The sequence below is a fragment of the Helianthus annuus genome, chromosome 14, assembly GCF_002127325.2.
Source record: "Helianthus annuus cultivar XRQ/B chromosome 14, HanXRQr2.0-SUNRISE, whole genome shotgun sequence".
Classification (NCBI taxonomy): Eukaryota; Viridiplantae; Streptophyta; class Magnoliopsida; order Asterales; family Asteraceae; genus Helianthus; species Helianthus annuus.
In genome coordinates, this window is record NC_035446.2 from 97138880 (window position 1) to 97154807 (window position 15928).

Below are 15928 nucleotides of genomic sequence, written 5' to 3' on the forward strand. Positions count from 1 at the left end.
ACACAACAAAAAATACCTAAAAAAACTAAAAAAACACAAATTTTTTTTTAATATTTTTATTGAAAAATCGCTGATTTTCTTTATTAATTAAAAAAAAAAAATCTTTGGCTACTAAAAGTAGTGATTTAGACATAAACAATATTAAAAATTTTTTTTTTGTTTGTTTTTTAGTTTTTAAAGGTTTTTTTTTAGGGGGGTTTAGTTTTTAGCATTTAGCTTGGGTGTGTGTGTGTGTGTGGGGGGGGGGGGTTAGTTTTTTTTTTTTTAGGGGGGGGGGGTGGGGAGGTTAGGTTTTTTTAGGTTTTTGGTGGTGTAGTGGGTTTATTTTGTTGTGTTCACATTGGTTCTCGCAATAAAGGTGGTTCTCACATGAACCCTGCCGTGTATATATATATATATATATATATAAAATTACACCATATTAACGAGCATTTCATTCTCTTTAATTCGAGCAGCTCATTGCTATAGTTTTCTTTAAAAAGTTACATTATTTTGAATACTCATTACGTGATTACGTGATTTTGGATACTCAACACATGACTACGTGATTTCGAATACTGATTACGTGATTTCATTATAAAACGTGAAACCAAACTAAGTGATTACGCAATTACATCACAATAGTTAACTATGTATTATTAAGTGACTACGTGATTTTGAATACCCATTTCGTGTTTATGTGATTTCATTATAGTATTTTATGTGAAACACACTGAGTGATTACGTTATAAACACAATTGTAATAACATTAGTTATAACAAATCATATTGAATGTGCAATCAAGTAATAGATTTATATTGAAAGTGTAATCACGTAATGGTTATGTTGAATATGTAATTACGTAATGGATATTCAAAATCATGTAGTTATGTGATGGGTATTCAAAATCACGTAATCACGTAATGGACTAATAAGTATTCAAAATCCTGTAATTTTTTATAAGAAAACTATAACAACAGGCTGCTCGAATTAAAAAGAATGTAATCTCGTTAATACAATGTATAATATTAACATATAAAACTATTATAGTCGTTTAAAAATTATTATTGATAAATAACTAAATTGCCCTTGCTTCTAATTACACTTTTCAATCCTCTTGTTGTGGATGCTTGGTATGGATTTCTTGTCCTTAATGAGATCCTTTCTCATAAAAACTGTTATATTCCTAAAATGGTGGAGTTATAATATTATAAAATCGAAACATTACTAAATATTATAATATAATTTCAAATTGGCAATACACTCCTACCACCCAATTAAGATTCCAATTTCCACCACACCATTACTCCCCACAAAACCGTATGCCAAATCCCTTTCCCATTTATTCTATTAATAAAACTTATACAAAATAACCGGTATTCAACATATTCCTATGTAATTATTTTACATCAAAACTAGTGTATAGCTATAGCTTTTAAAAGCAAAAGCATTATTATTATTATTAAAATATTAAACCACACAACAAAAAAATAACCAATTAGAAGCGCATTTAATTACACATCAAAATCCAATTTCGCCACTATTCTCGTAACAATAATATTAATAACACCAAAACTCCCAAAATCACACCTACTCTCCAATGGCCACCACAGCCGCCACCGGAGCCGCTGACGCCACCCGAACAACCACCCTTCGCCGTCGTAACTCCATCGAAATCCCACCCTCTTTAACCCTCCACAACAAACACCGCCACCCATCTTCAACACCCTCATCCTACACCACGCTGACGTCATCATCAACATTATCATCATCATCAGCCGACTACGAGCTGGTGTCTATGAAGCCGGCTTCTTACACCTCACTCCGTGACATCTTACCAAATACAGTCGTCCAGTCACCCAAACTGCCGTCATTTGCCGTTAATTCCGGTTATGAGATTTCGATCAGAAACCGGCTTGTGAAACAAGCGGCTTGGGCTTACCTCCAGCCGATGTCCAGCTCACCTGGAGGCGGCGGCTCCACTGTTTTTCACCGCGTGTGGAACCAGTTTTCTGATGTTTTTATTCGTATTATGACCAGAATGTTTGACTGCTTTCTCCGGTTATGACTTTTGACCAATAATAAGGTAATGAGTTGTGAAACATGTTTTGTGTTATTGTCAAATTTTAGAAACAGATAAAGCAATTGAATTAATAAAAAGAATTGTGTTACAAAGTCTCTTGTTGTTGTTGTTGGTACTTATATAATACTTTACAATCTGTACTTAAGATAGATAGATAGATAGATATGGATAGTTTTAGGGAATTAAAGGCCCATTGATCGTCGAAATCGTAGCCAAGTTGGTTCGTTGCTGTACCCGTGTTGGTGTTGGTGTTGGTGTTGGTGGTGGTGGTTGTCGGTAGTGGGAACCGGAGGTGCCGTTGGTGCCCACCGGTCATTGACCGGTTCTGACCCGAACATGGTCGGGCTTGGAGTTATTGGAGGCGGTAGAGGCCGCCCATCCCCGGAGGTTTCTTTGTTTCGTAGACCCTGCACGAGATTACAAGAATTAGTTGAAACGATCTTCGGTAGTAGTAGTTGCAACTGACCGTCGTCAGTTGCATTGAAAGTTGCGACTGACCTCTAGTGGAAACCTTCGGTCAGTAGCAACTTAGTTTCAACAACAATAATTATCGGTACTATTAATAGTTGCAACTGACCGTCAGTTGTATTAATAGTTGCTACTGACCTTCATTGAAAATCTACGGTCAGTAGCAACAATTTTTAGTATTAATAGTTGCAACCGATAATCAGTTGCATTAATAGTTGCAACTGACAATTAGTTGCATTCAAAGTTGCGACTGACCTTTGGTGGAAACCTCTAGTTGGTAGCAACTTTGTTTTAGTGGCAAATGTAGTTTTATATTATCGGTTCAAATTATATTCCAACATTGGTAATTACCGGCATTTGGTACCTGTGATGGTGCTGGTGTTGGTCTTGAGGTTGAGGGTTTAAAAAGTACATAGTTTAAAAGATCAAAGAACTTTGTTTGGCCTAATTCGGTCGAATTCTGCCAATAATATATCGCCACATCCCATGCTCGGTCTCTAAACTGTTTTAACCTCGTTTCGATATCGGTTTCATGTCTTACTATGAATGGCCTCAACAATGCATCATATACAAACCCTGTACCCTGCAATCATTCATAACTTCCAATTTATTGCAACCAAACAACATATGCAAAGACAACATATATGCATGTTTGATGTTTCTAATTCTTTACCTTTGTTTTAGGATACCATAAGTAGATGATCAATGCTAGCTTTAACTCTCCATACATTGGTACCCTATAAAAAGATTCCACAAAGTTCAAACGAGAATCGCTAAATAATTACGAACCAAATGAACTAGTTTTTGTCGCGTACCATGAAATGAACATATCGCCAACTCTTTCAAACACCGTGAGTATTGCAACAATCACCCTGAAAAACAAGAAACCGCGATCAATAAATCGTCATTTTAGTAAAATTCTATTTGACAACAAATGGATTGAAGAAGAGGGAACAAAGTAGTTTACCAATATTGACACCAAAACCGCAAATCTGCATTTCCTACTCCTGGACTCTCTATGGTTTTAAAACACTCAAAAGCCGGATAAGCGTATCCAAGAATTAACCTGCAGCCGTAACCAAACACCAGATTAAAAACTACAAGTCAAAGTAGTAGCAAACTCCAATTTCACAATTTGTAAACCAAACATCCCAATTCAAAGAAAACTTACACAAGACTATTGTTGATCAATTCTCCCAACATCTTTTAGTTTTCTTTGATCAAACAAATATTTGCCGCCAAAAATATATATGTATCTACAGAAATGAATAAAGGAAATTTAATCAAATAAACCTTCGTTGACCATAACATATTTGGATTGATCACAAACTTTCTCTTAACCAAAGTTTTCTTTTAATAGAATTCATCAGATTAACAAGAAAACCAATTGAAACGAGTGAATTCGAATTAAACAATTTAATTTGTTAACTCGAATTGGTTTAGAATAAAATCAGGATAAAGTTTACCTTAGCCAAACAGGATATATGATCTTCAGTTAATTCTTTCTGGGATATTGTACAAATCTATGAAATTGCAAAACTGAATTCTGGAAACTTTGAATTATGAGAGAATAATGAATTTTGATTTGTGGGTGTGTGTGTATATATATATATGCATATATGTTTGAATTTGGGTATATTAAAATAGCGGCTGTATTTGGAATGGGTAAAACGTACAAGGGAGAGGAGGCAAGTGTTTGGAAACTGGGTTTACTTGCCAACGACGACTCTTTCTTCCTTTTTTTTTTTTAATTTTCAACTTGTAGCATTAATAATCTTTGATCAAAGGTATAAGTTATTGAATATACATGTTGTGAAAGCTACAAAAACCATGCATTTTCACATTTTTTGTACGTGTTTTCATATTTTATAATAAATTTCTGTTATGTATTTTACTCTTTTTATCATTGCAAGATTAACTTTATGGAGACGTTATCAACTTCAACACACAAACATTAAGATTACAGGGTGTGGGGAGGTTGGGTTGAGGCGTTGCTCGACATGTGTCTGTTGTGGGCTCCATCAGTCCACACGTCGTTGGGGTGCCATGTGGCACCGAATATTTTTTTGTTTTTTATATTAATTATAGAATTTAATAAAGAAATTTTGAAATGCCTTTTATTTATATTAAATAACTACAATAAAAAATACATTCTATTACAAAAAAAAAAAAAAAAACAAAATCAATCATCTTCAACAGAGTCGAATCTAGGAAGTGTCGAAACATGTTCTACCAAATAAGCTCGAAGGTTTGAATTTATTTGTCTTGATTCGATTAGATTTTGGTTTTGCGTTCTCTCTTCATCACTAATGTCTTCGTTATTTGATTCGGTCTCCTCGCCATAATATTCAACAATTGCACGCTCTTCATCCTCTAAAATCATGTTGTGTAGAATGATACACGCATACAACACGTTTCATATTTGATCTTTTTTTATAAAATCGACAAGGCATGCTCAAAATGCGCCACATTTTCTGCAAAACACCAAATGCTCGCTCGACGTTTTTGCGTGCCGCCATCTGAACTTTGTTAAACTTTATTCTTTTAGGATCTAGGGTTCCATCTCTTGAAAATGATTTCATAAAAACCGCCCACTCAGGGTAAATTCCATCAACAAGATGGTACCCATACTTGTATTCTACCTCATTTACAAAAAAAAATGTTCTTTTTGGTCCAACACCATTTATTAGATCATTGAAAAGGGGCGAGTGATGTATAATGCTTATATCGTTATATTAACCGCGCATACCAAGGAATGCATGCCAAATCCAAAGATCTTGTGATGCAACAACTTCAAGCATCATAGTCGGCATTCCATGATATCCGCTTGTGTGAGAGCCTTGCCATGCAGTTAGACAAAGTTCCAACTCCAATTTCATACAATCTAAACTACCTATCATCCCGGGGAGACCATGATATTTAGCGTAATGTTCCAAAATTTGTCGCATATCACTAAACGTCGATTTTCTCAAGTGTCTTTTCATGTATAGTTCAATGATATACGCACAAAAAGTGTGAAGACTTTCCCTAGCCACTTGTGCCGACATTTTTAAATAGTCGTCCATTATGTCGGAACTATTGCCGAAAGCCAATTGTCTTAGGGCGGCCTGTAAAACCCTTGTAAAAAGGACGGAATTTAATAATATATTACATGAATTTCATACTAAAATTTGAGTTTACAAAGTTTTCATGTTTAAAGACCATACATATTGATAATAAGTACAAAAACAAGTTTTTAATAACACCTACTAGTTAACTACCAACTAGTTTAAAACATTGATCACATGATTAGCAAATCATTACATCAAAAACATTGTTTAGACAAGATCGAGTTAACGCGGAAGCATCCAAAATTTTGTGTTCGGTTCTTGAAACATGCTCGATCATCATCCGGAAGGACCCCATTAGTACCTAGAGTCAAAACCACTTAAAAAGTTAGATATGACATACATACAATGCTTATAAATGAGTTCTAGGATTGAACCATCAAAAATAAAATAAAATTCAACTTTTCACCCTATCGCGTGTCGCGAAGGGTCCTCGCGTGGCGCGGGTGGCCCCGCGTGTCGCGCCAGTTCTGCTTACCCCCGTCCCGTGGCGCGGGGGAACACGTTTTCCAGCAGGTCCAGTTTCTGGACCTGCATTTTCTGCCAGCTCCAATTTTCACTATGTTCAACTTCAAATGGTCATAACTTTATAACTTTGGATCCGTAAATCCGATTTAACCGATTCTTTTTCCTACGCGACCGTAATTTAATTACGGATGCATTTATCAATATGTTTTGCATAAAAATATTAATTTATAACAGTTGTTCTATAATTTGTCCCTTATTTATTTGACCCATTTGTTTACAAGTTCCATAACATGTATTATTTTCTCATAAACTTATGGCCAATGCACCCGTTTCCACGTTTACCAAGTATGAGCTTTTGCTCCCCTCCCGAGGGTTGCTTGTGCAATAACCATCATGCTTCTTTTCAAGAATTTAACCGTGCATTTCCAGAATCATTCGACGAGCGAATGTTCCGAACTATAATCCCTCTACAAGGGCTCATGCTTTTACAACGGATTTGTGTGTCCGTTACAAGACTTATACTCGATACATAACCAATCAAAGTGATGGCTATTAGTTTTACATTAGTAACACAACTTGTTTTGACCCGTTTGGATGCCGAATGGATATCCCCATTGCTAGACACATCCAAACTCTATTTCTAATTCATGTTTTGACCCGTTTTACTTGTTTAAGGCATTTTGTCACTTCCGTGACTTATTGGTATATCTTGTTTACCAAATTTTCAATATAACAACGTAAGACCAACAATTAAACATAATGTAGCGAAACTATAAATCGCGTACCTTTAGAGCACACCTTTCCCACGCGTATTCCCTCCGGCTTGTCCGCTTGACGGTCCGGACTCTTTGCCTAGAGAGTTCAATTTACAATTGATTTAGAGCTCTTTACATGATTATTAACGCATCATTATTAACAATAATCAAATCTGCGTTTTCATCCTATTTTTAACATTTAAATCCCCACTTAGGCATTTCAACAAACACCTAGCGGGTCAGATTTTCACATAATCATTACCAAGTCCATGACTTGTAATTATCATCTAATTTCACTTCAATCAGTCAATTCTACACATGTCTTAACATCAATATTTCTGAAATTACTTCTTAAATTCAGATTGTGCTAGAACAAGAGTTATAATTCTAGTATTTATCAAGTTTCTTCAAGCTCATCAATCACCTACAATGGTGATTATGAAACCCTACAAGTATCATGCAAGATTTTGTCAAGAAATCATCTAGGGTTTATTCCTAAACCTCATATCAGTTCCAATTTCATATATCTAACACAAAATCAAGCCCAACATTCGATTTCTATCACATGCAAGGAATTGAGTTGAATCAAAACAACCAAATTTGGCATATCTTATGATCCCTTTGACGAGGTGATCACGAATCTATGTTCAGATTTCGATTTTGACTTGGTTTGAGCCTTCAATTTGGGAATTTTATGTGAAAACTAGAGTTTGGAGGAAACCCCTGGTCGCCCCTGTATTCTGTTCGATCCAAGCACACACACAAGTGTGTGTTTGGTGTGTTTGTTTACTATTTTAGTAATTAAGTTTCAGATTTGACTAGATTGGTCCCTAAACTTTTATTTAACCTTAAGTTTAAGTGTTTTAACCCTATTATGAGTTACTTCAAGACTTGCAGCTAACTGGGTTATAGGTTCCTAGTTAGTTGGTTCTTGTTTGAATAATGCTTTATAATAAAATATATAGTTTTATATTTTTGGGGTGTTACGCGGCCGTAACCTTTTGCCACGTGGTAAATCCTAAATTACCACGCGCATCAGGTCTTTGTCGGAAAAAACATAATTATCCTCTAAATCATTTGATATTCTTAAAAATAAATTTTTACTCATACAAAAATGAGGCCTAAACATTCTTTCATCATACGTTGGTTTGGGTGAGGAATAATCGCTTACCAGTAAATCGTTTGCGGTTTTGCGTTCACGAACAATATACTTCCTCCGTTTGGGTTGGGGTTGGGAAGTCCTTCATCTGAATCTTCAACAATAGCTTTCACGACCATCGCTATATTTCCGCCCCGTCGTCGGATGAGGATGACAAAACGAATCTATCATATGAATCGCTTGAATTGAAGAATCCATTGTATATATTTTTTTGGAGGTTGGTAGTGGTTTTTGAATTTTTGGATAGTAAAAATGAGTAAGAATTGTTTGATTTATATAGAATATAAGTAAAAGAATATTTTTAAATAGCTGTTGGTCAAAGGCTATGACAAAAGCTTAGCCCAACGGTCCTTACCCCCCGCTCACGCCATGCTTCAAATCCACGCTAGCGGGGTAACGCCGTGGCCAACGCTGGCTCGGTATAGTTTAGCTAGTGTTGCTTGGCATCCCTGCCCCAACCCACGCCCACACCCCCATGGTATAAGGTATTGAATATACGTGTTGTGAAAGCTAAAAAAACCATGCATTTTCACATTTTGTGTACGTGTTTTCATATTTTATAATAAATTTCTGGAGTTAATTACCAAAATTGCCCCTACGTTTGTAACTTTTTGCCATTTTCATCCAAACCACTAACTTAGCTTATTTTTTCTGTTAAGTTGAGGATATTTGGATGAAACTGACAGATATAAAACCACAAGAACGATTTTGGCAATTTACTCAAACTCTTTTAAATTTCTTTTATTTAATTAATTTTGTTAGATATATAATAAAAAAGAATATACATACAATTTTTATATGAAAAAAAATAATAGCTTTGTCACATAATTTTTATAAATTTTCATCAAACCACTAACTAAGTTAATTTTTCTATTAAGGCGAAGGATCTTTATAAATTAAGACATAAATTAATTTCTAATTTTTTATATGAGTACCAAGTTTGTAATTCATCATATGTACCAAGTTTATAAAATCTACTTAAACCTCTAAATTTTATAAAACTAAAATGCTGGTGACCTTATTGAAAAAGGTCAAATAAAAAAATCTCATCATATGTACCAAGTTTGTAATTCATCATCTACTCTTTTAAATTCACTCCTAAAGAAAAACAGAAGCCAGTGCCCCCCCACCTCTATCAAACAACGTATCGTTACCAAACCTTAAAATTACCCACCAAATTGTACTTATAATGCTATAAACCAAAAGTTTCTTTACTCAAGCTACTCAGAATAAGTATTAGTTAGTTACCCTCAGAATCTTAATTAAATAAATATTTTATTTCTACCAACATATTTCTTAGGTGCTCAACACATTTAAAAAATATGTAATGTTTTACAATTTTTTTCTATCTCTATAACTGATAAATACTAAAAGTTGTATTCGATTGTTATGTGTTGCACACCAATGACGTTTTCTATTTATAAAACTGATTTATATTAAGAAGCTGTAAATTAATTTCTGTCTTAATTTATAAAATTTAAAACATTCTTTACCTTAACAGAAAAAATAAACTGAGTTAGTGATTTGAATGAAAATTTATAAAAATTATGTGACAAAACTATTAATTTTTTTTTTCTAAAAACTCTGTGTATATTCTTTTTTATTATATATGTAACAAAAATAATTAAATAAAAGAAATTAAAAAGGGTTTGAGTAAATCGCCAAAATCGTCCCTGTGGTTTTGTATTTGTCAGTTTCATCCAAATATCCTCAACTTAACAGAAAAAATAAACTAAGTTAGTGGTTTGGATGAAAATGACAAAAAGTTACAAACGTTGGGGGCAATTTGGTACAAAAGTGTCATTTTGGACGAAAATGGCAAACGTGCCCAAAATTCAGAGGCGATTTTAACAATTAACTCTAAATTCCTGTTATGTATTTTACTCTTTTTATCATTGCAAGATTAACTTTATGGATATGTTATCAACTTCAACACACAAACATTAAGGTTTCTTAAAATATGGGCACGTTACCGACGCATATGTACGTAGTGGGTTGTTACTATGTAAACATGAATATCGTGAATTGGTTATGCATTAGATGGTTATGTAACTGCATAATTAACTTTCTTCTTATCTATTTTTGTATTTGGTCACTAATGAATATAATGTTTGTGTGATTTTCGTGGTTCTTTTAGTAAAATTCTTTGAACACGATGTGTGTGTATATAGGAATGATTTATGCAGAATGCTATATAATATTGTAAAAACACGTAGAGCTAATGAATTATTTATTTTTAAATTGTAAAATATTAAAAAAAAATAAAATGTTATACATACATAATAATAATTGTTTCTCATTCATCTCTAAGGAAATTAAAAAATTAAGTTGACTAGTTTCATTGATTAATAACTTAAACATGTGTTGATCATGATAGGTTATGTACTTATGTTACCTACACATGTGTAGGCAAAGGGTACAAAAAAGACATACATGTAAACAAATTGGTTTGATTGTTAAATAACCTAGCTATTCGTGTGTGTAAGCAACACAAAAAGAAAAATGAATGGTAATGTTGATGAAAAAAAGTTTTAACGATTTAAATTTGTTATTTTTTTTCTGTACTTTGAAAGATATATTTATATCTTACATGTTAAATCTGTTAAAAATGAGGTGAAATCTTAGTTGTATTTTTCTATAATCAACTAAAATAACTAATTACAGAAAATTATTACTTTATTAGCATATGAACATAATATCTTCTTTTGTTTAACAAAAATATTAAAATAGATTAACATACTTTGTCCTTTAGAATAATAGATTATTAATTCATAACACAAAAAAACATATATGTTACCTACTTACAGAAACCATCAAGGGTTTAACTAAAAATCTAAAATATTGGTAAATAGACTAGTAAATTATATACTTCATGATAACATTATGTTTCTAGAAATTAGAAAATAATGAATTTAGAAGTTACAATTTTATATTAGATAACTTAGAGTTCTAGACCTTTTTTTTAATGATGTGGAAGTTTCCTTGTTGAAGAGTTGGTAGTTCTACAAGGTTACGCATGCATTGATGCATATGGGAGCCTCAAAAGTCAAAATAAACTAAAGAAGGTCAACTTCAAATGGAAGAATCCATTGGAAATTTGACTATAAAATACTAGCCCAAGTCTTTCAGCACGTCTTGGAAAATTAATTATCTAAAGCTAATGGACGGACATATTGTTTTTATATCATAACCATGACCAAATAATTGTTATACATTAATTCTCTTTCTCAATAATCCTAACCAGTTCTCTTTCTCAATAATCCTAATATAAAAAATAGATATTGCTTAGCCTCTTCCATGGCTCCAGAAGGTGAAGACGACGTTATACATCACCGAGAGGTTATACCCCAAACGTTATACTTTTACATTGCTTTGTTTTGTTTTTAATCTATCGTTGATCCATAACTTCATCCTATATATCCAATGTTTTTTATTAATAAGATGTTCAAAACACTTCTATTAGCAAATACATTTTTATATGAAATTTAAGATCTAAAATATACAAATCTTCAAGTTCAACTCTTCTTAAGATACATTCTATTTCACTCACTACACGCGTGGAATAGAGAAAGTCGTCTCGTCTCCATCAACTAAGTTCTTCTTGTCCGTTGCGAGGAACAGTTGGTTTAAATATACTTATTTGCCTCTCATGTGACCTGCTACATGTACAAACCTAATTTTTTCGCACATATGATAGATGCTTGTTTGCTACCTACACGCGCCCTCTACGTGTGTCAGTGACTTCCCTACATACTTGTGCCCTGCAATACATGTTCTTTACGAGTTCCGCAACGTGAGGAATGAGGAACGTTCATTTCATTTAGATCAAAGAAGACTGCCGGGTTTTCGATTATTTACCTAAACATGGGTCTATTTTGATTGTTTTCGTGATCTTGGATTAAATTTAAAAAGCGGTATATTATTGACCCAAATAATATTCTTTATTTTATATCACCTCCTCAAATGCTTCCCATCAGAAAGAAAACACAAGATGAGATAGAAAATGGAATCCCCGAACTAATTTACTCTATTTATGTTGTCTTTTTAATTTGTTTTCTTTTGTAATAAAATTTCATTTAAAGCTCTTTTAGGACCAGGTTAGGCCCTGGGCCCCTGGCTGATTTCATAATGCGGGCTTTATTGACTCAGGTTACGTTGGGCTTTTGTTGTTCTCTTGTGGCTGGCCCATTACTTGTTATGTGATGTCAAAAAGAGAAAAAGAATAGTAGAAAAACTATGGCTTTCCTTCGTTGAACACAAGACAGACGGGGAACGTGTTTACGGTTCGATTTAAATTTATGAAGCTGCTCAAATTGATAATCGATTTGATTTTCGGTCGGTTAGTTGCAGTGGCGAAGCTTGACAATGAAGAAAGGGGGGTCGAAAACGTATATACCCAAAAATTTCTATAGAACCGGAGGGGCGAAAACGTATATACCCAAAAGTTTCTATACAAAAACTCCATATATAACAATACTGAGCGAAAAGTTCGGGGTATCGCCCCCCCTCCCCAGGCCCCTCTTAAGTTGCGCCCATGGTTAGTTGCAAAGTTTTCAAACCGTAATGGTTTACGGCTTCAAAAGTTTCAAACCATATAGAACCAAACTAGGCTGTGAGATTTATATAATATATTCTATGTTACATAAACTTATTTATATACTATATAATAAAAGAAACTAACTTTGAGACACTTGTCATCATATTAAGCCATGTCTTATAGATAATTATTATTTAAGTTTAATCTCTTCTTATTAATTATAGATAACAAATATTATTTAGTTTAATATTTTATGGATAATTATTATTTAATATAATCTCTTCTAAATAATTATTAATAACACTTCTACTAAATATTAGTCTTTAATATATTATTATATATAATAAGCACAAAAATATAATTTATTTTAGTTATAATCTTATCACACGAGTTTGGTTAATTTATTTAGATATAGGGTTAAATTCTCTCAATTTTTAATCATAAATCTCTTCGTCATCCTTTATTTCTTCATCAACTAATTCAAGTTATTTGATTTTAACATTCCCCTAAAAAATACTAATAATTATTAATATAAGAAGAATAAAATAATTTTGGAATTAATGATAAATTTATTAGATCACAAATAGGTAAAAAAATTAAGTCAATAAATAAGATTAAATCACTGTTTCCTATTTTTAAAAACATTTCCTCATTCAGAGTTATGGAATGATTTTGACGAAAAAAATGATGATGTGAAATTTTTTGTGAACACATGTCACTTTTTAGTGTTTTTTTTTCACGCTTATTTTTTTGTTTGAATCTCTTATTAAATAATAATATCAAATCATAATGATCTCACTTCTGTGTTCTTTTAAATAATATTATTAAATCTTAATTTCTCGCTTATCACTTATTTATTTATTATTTCTTTTCCTAACTATTTTTTTCTGTTTATTAATAACTATTTAATGTTTCATTGATCCAACCACGTGTATACACAAGTGTCTAATTTAATAATAAATAAAATAAAACAAAGTAAAATGTTATAACATGTGTAATACACAAGCTTCTAAGCTAATAATAACTAAAAAATAAATCTTGAATTTAAACGGGAAAAAGACAAACATTGAACAAACCTTGGTTTGCCATATATTTAATTTAAAATATTAATTCATCTAGGTTATTTTCTCACGTGGTATTAATAAGTAAAAAATATTCACAATTTTGTTCAAATTTAACATTTTGGAGGGTCTTTTATGTGGAAAAAATAGAAAGTATGCTGGTTTTTTATATCATTTGCGCATAAGTTAATAATACATTAAAGATCATTTTTCAAAAACATAAGTAAACTATACATTAAAGATCATATTTTCAAAAAACCATATCTTGACGATTGTATGAATTAACCGATTACATTATATTTATTCAACCAGTTTAATACATGTGTTTATTCAACCCGTACAATATATAAATGAGTTTTTTAAATAGATTAAAAGTAAAATTGTGAGGTTGAAGGAGAGATTGTCATTTGACATTGTTTAATCACTTCTACTTAACTATAGATAATTATTATTTAATTTAAATTTAATATATACTTCTCATTTATAATATTATTTATTTGATTTTCTATATCATATGACAAACACATACTTTTTATTTGTAATATACAAATTTACTCTTATTCTTTTCGATTACCAAATAAATAAAAATTAATATTAAATCTTATTCTACTTTAAATGTCGAATAGAATACTTCTATTTTTCTAATAAAATATTATTCTTAAATTTAAATTGTTAATTTAAGATATTTTTAACTAACCAAATTATTTATCATTAAAATCAAATTTTGTATTAATATATTATCTATTTTTATTTTCATTATTCAAAAAATTATTATATCTATTTTGTTACATAATTTTAAACAAATTATATATAATTTCAATATTATTTATATATATAATTATATTTAAGATGGGCTTTTTAAATATAATTTATATTTTATCACTCAAATAGCTGCTTATTTGCTTCTTGAATAACATGTTTGACCACTGTATTTTCTTTTCAATAATTATCTCTGCAATCATCATATCTATCGTGTACCGAGTATACCCATTAGTTTTTTTTAAATATAATTTTCTTATTTTTTGGTATATAAAATCATCTTATTCAAGCCGTGTAATGCACGAGGGTTTTAAGGATATAACTTTTTTTATTATTTGGTAAACAATATTACATTTATTTAGCCCATGTAATACACGTGGTTTTAAAGATATAACTTTTTTTTATTATTTGATATATAAAATTACATTTATTCAACCCGTACAATGTGGTTCTTATAGATATAACTTTTTATTATTTAATATATAAAATTATATTTATTCAAACAGTGCAATAAAGGAGGTTTTTTAAAGATATATTGTTTTATTATTTAGTATGCAAAATATATTTATTCAACCCGTGTAATACACGGGATTACAACCTAGTTATTTATATTTGATATTAGGTTAGTAAAAATAAAACTAGGACACGTATTTCAAAACGTAAAAATCAAAGTTGGTTTTTTGTTGTTGATTGAACAAAGATTATTTGGAGAGTATATAAAAACATGTTCACTGATGAGGCTTATAGAAAAAATATAGTTACCAATAGGGTGGTGCTCCATCTATTGGCAAAAACAAAATCTTTAAACGTTAGGTTTGGTAGGAGGAGATCTTAGGTTCAAATCTGGTGGCGGACATACCTTGTATTAAGGGGTAGCCTCCGCTACCCCTTGACGATCCGACGGTAGTGTAAATTTTGAAAAAAACTGACATTTTTTGACGTTTTTTCGATTACGTTACTTATTTTTTTTGAAACGTTACCCTTATAAGGATTTTCTAGATCAGGCTACCCCTTGACGATCCGACGGTAGTGTAAATTTTGAAAAAAATTGACATTTTTTTGATGTTTTTTCGTTTTCGTTACTTATTTTTTTTTGAAACGTTACCCTTGTAAGGTTTTTCTAGATCTGCCACTATTCAAATCCGTAAACAAGAGGGATTAAAAGAAAATTTGTGGTTAAAAAAAGGAAATATAGTTTTCAAAGCATACGAATATGTTTCATATATGAAATATGAAATGAAATTGTTAAAGAAAATGTAGTTACGTGGCTTTAAAGAAATTGTTTAACAAGCTTTAATGTCTTTGTTTAATAGCGAACATAATGCAATAGCTTTAATGAAATTGTTTAACAAGGTTTAAATGACTTTGCTCCGGACTTAACTAGTTTAATACTCGTCTGTTGGACGGGTTACGCTAACTGCGTAACAATGCCTCACACGTGTCATCCACTCCACCAGTATTTATTTTTAGGGCATCCACACCGCTTACTACCACAAATCACCGTCGCTCTTCCCCAAACCTGCGTCACCTACCAACATCAACCACCACCGCT

At 31.7% G+C, this 15928-nt stretch overlaps 2 protein-coding genes across 3 annotated transcripts; one reads left to right on the top strand and one right to left on the bottom strand.

Annotated features, from left to right (window-relative positions):
- The first annotated feature begins 1453 nt into the window (after nt 1–1453).
- Nucleotides 1454–2157, top strand: LOC110887590. The gene has a single exon (XM_022135169.2). It carries the CDS (start codon nt 1580–1582, stop codon nt 2045–2047), a length of 468 nt encoding a protein of 155 aa, XP_021990861.1. The 5' UTR covers nt 1454–1579; the 3' UTR covers nt 2048–2157.
- On the bottom strand, nt 2104–4155 carry LOC110889252 (putative HVA22-like protein g). Of its 2 annotated transcripts, none has more exons than XM_022136759.2 (7): nt 3997–4154; nt 3702–3786; nt 3498–3596; nt 3346–3402; nt 3204–3267; nt 2895–3113; nt 2104–2469 (listed from the first exon to the last, which is right to left on the bottom strand). In XM_022136759.2, exons 2-7 carry the CDS (start codon nt 3731–3733, stop codon nt 2245–2247), a joined length of 696 nt encoding a protein of 231 aa, XP_021992451.1. In that variant the 5' UTR covers nt 3734–3786; nt 3997–4154; the 3' UTR covers nt 2104–2244. The 2 variants fall into 2 exon arrangements, with proteins under 2 accessions (XP_021992451.1, XP_021992452.1); XM_022136760.2 differs by having other exon boundaries at nt 2111–2469; nt 2882–3113; nt 3997–4155.
- Nucleotides 4156–15928: the final 11773 nt, after the last annotated feature.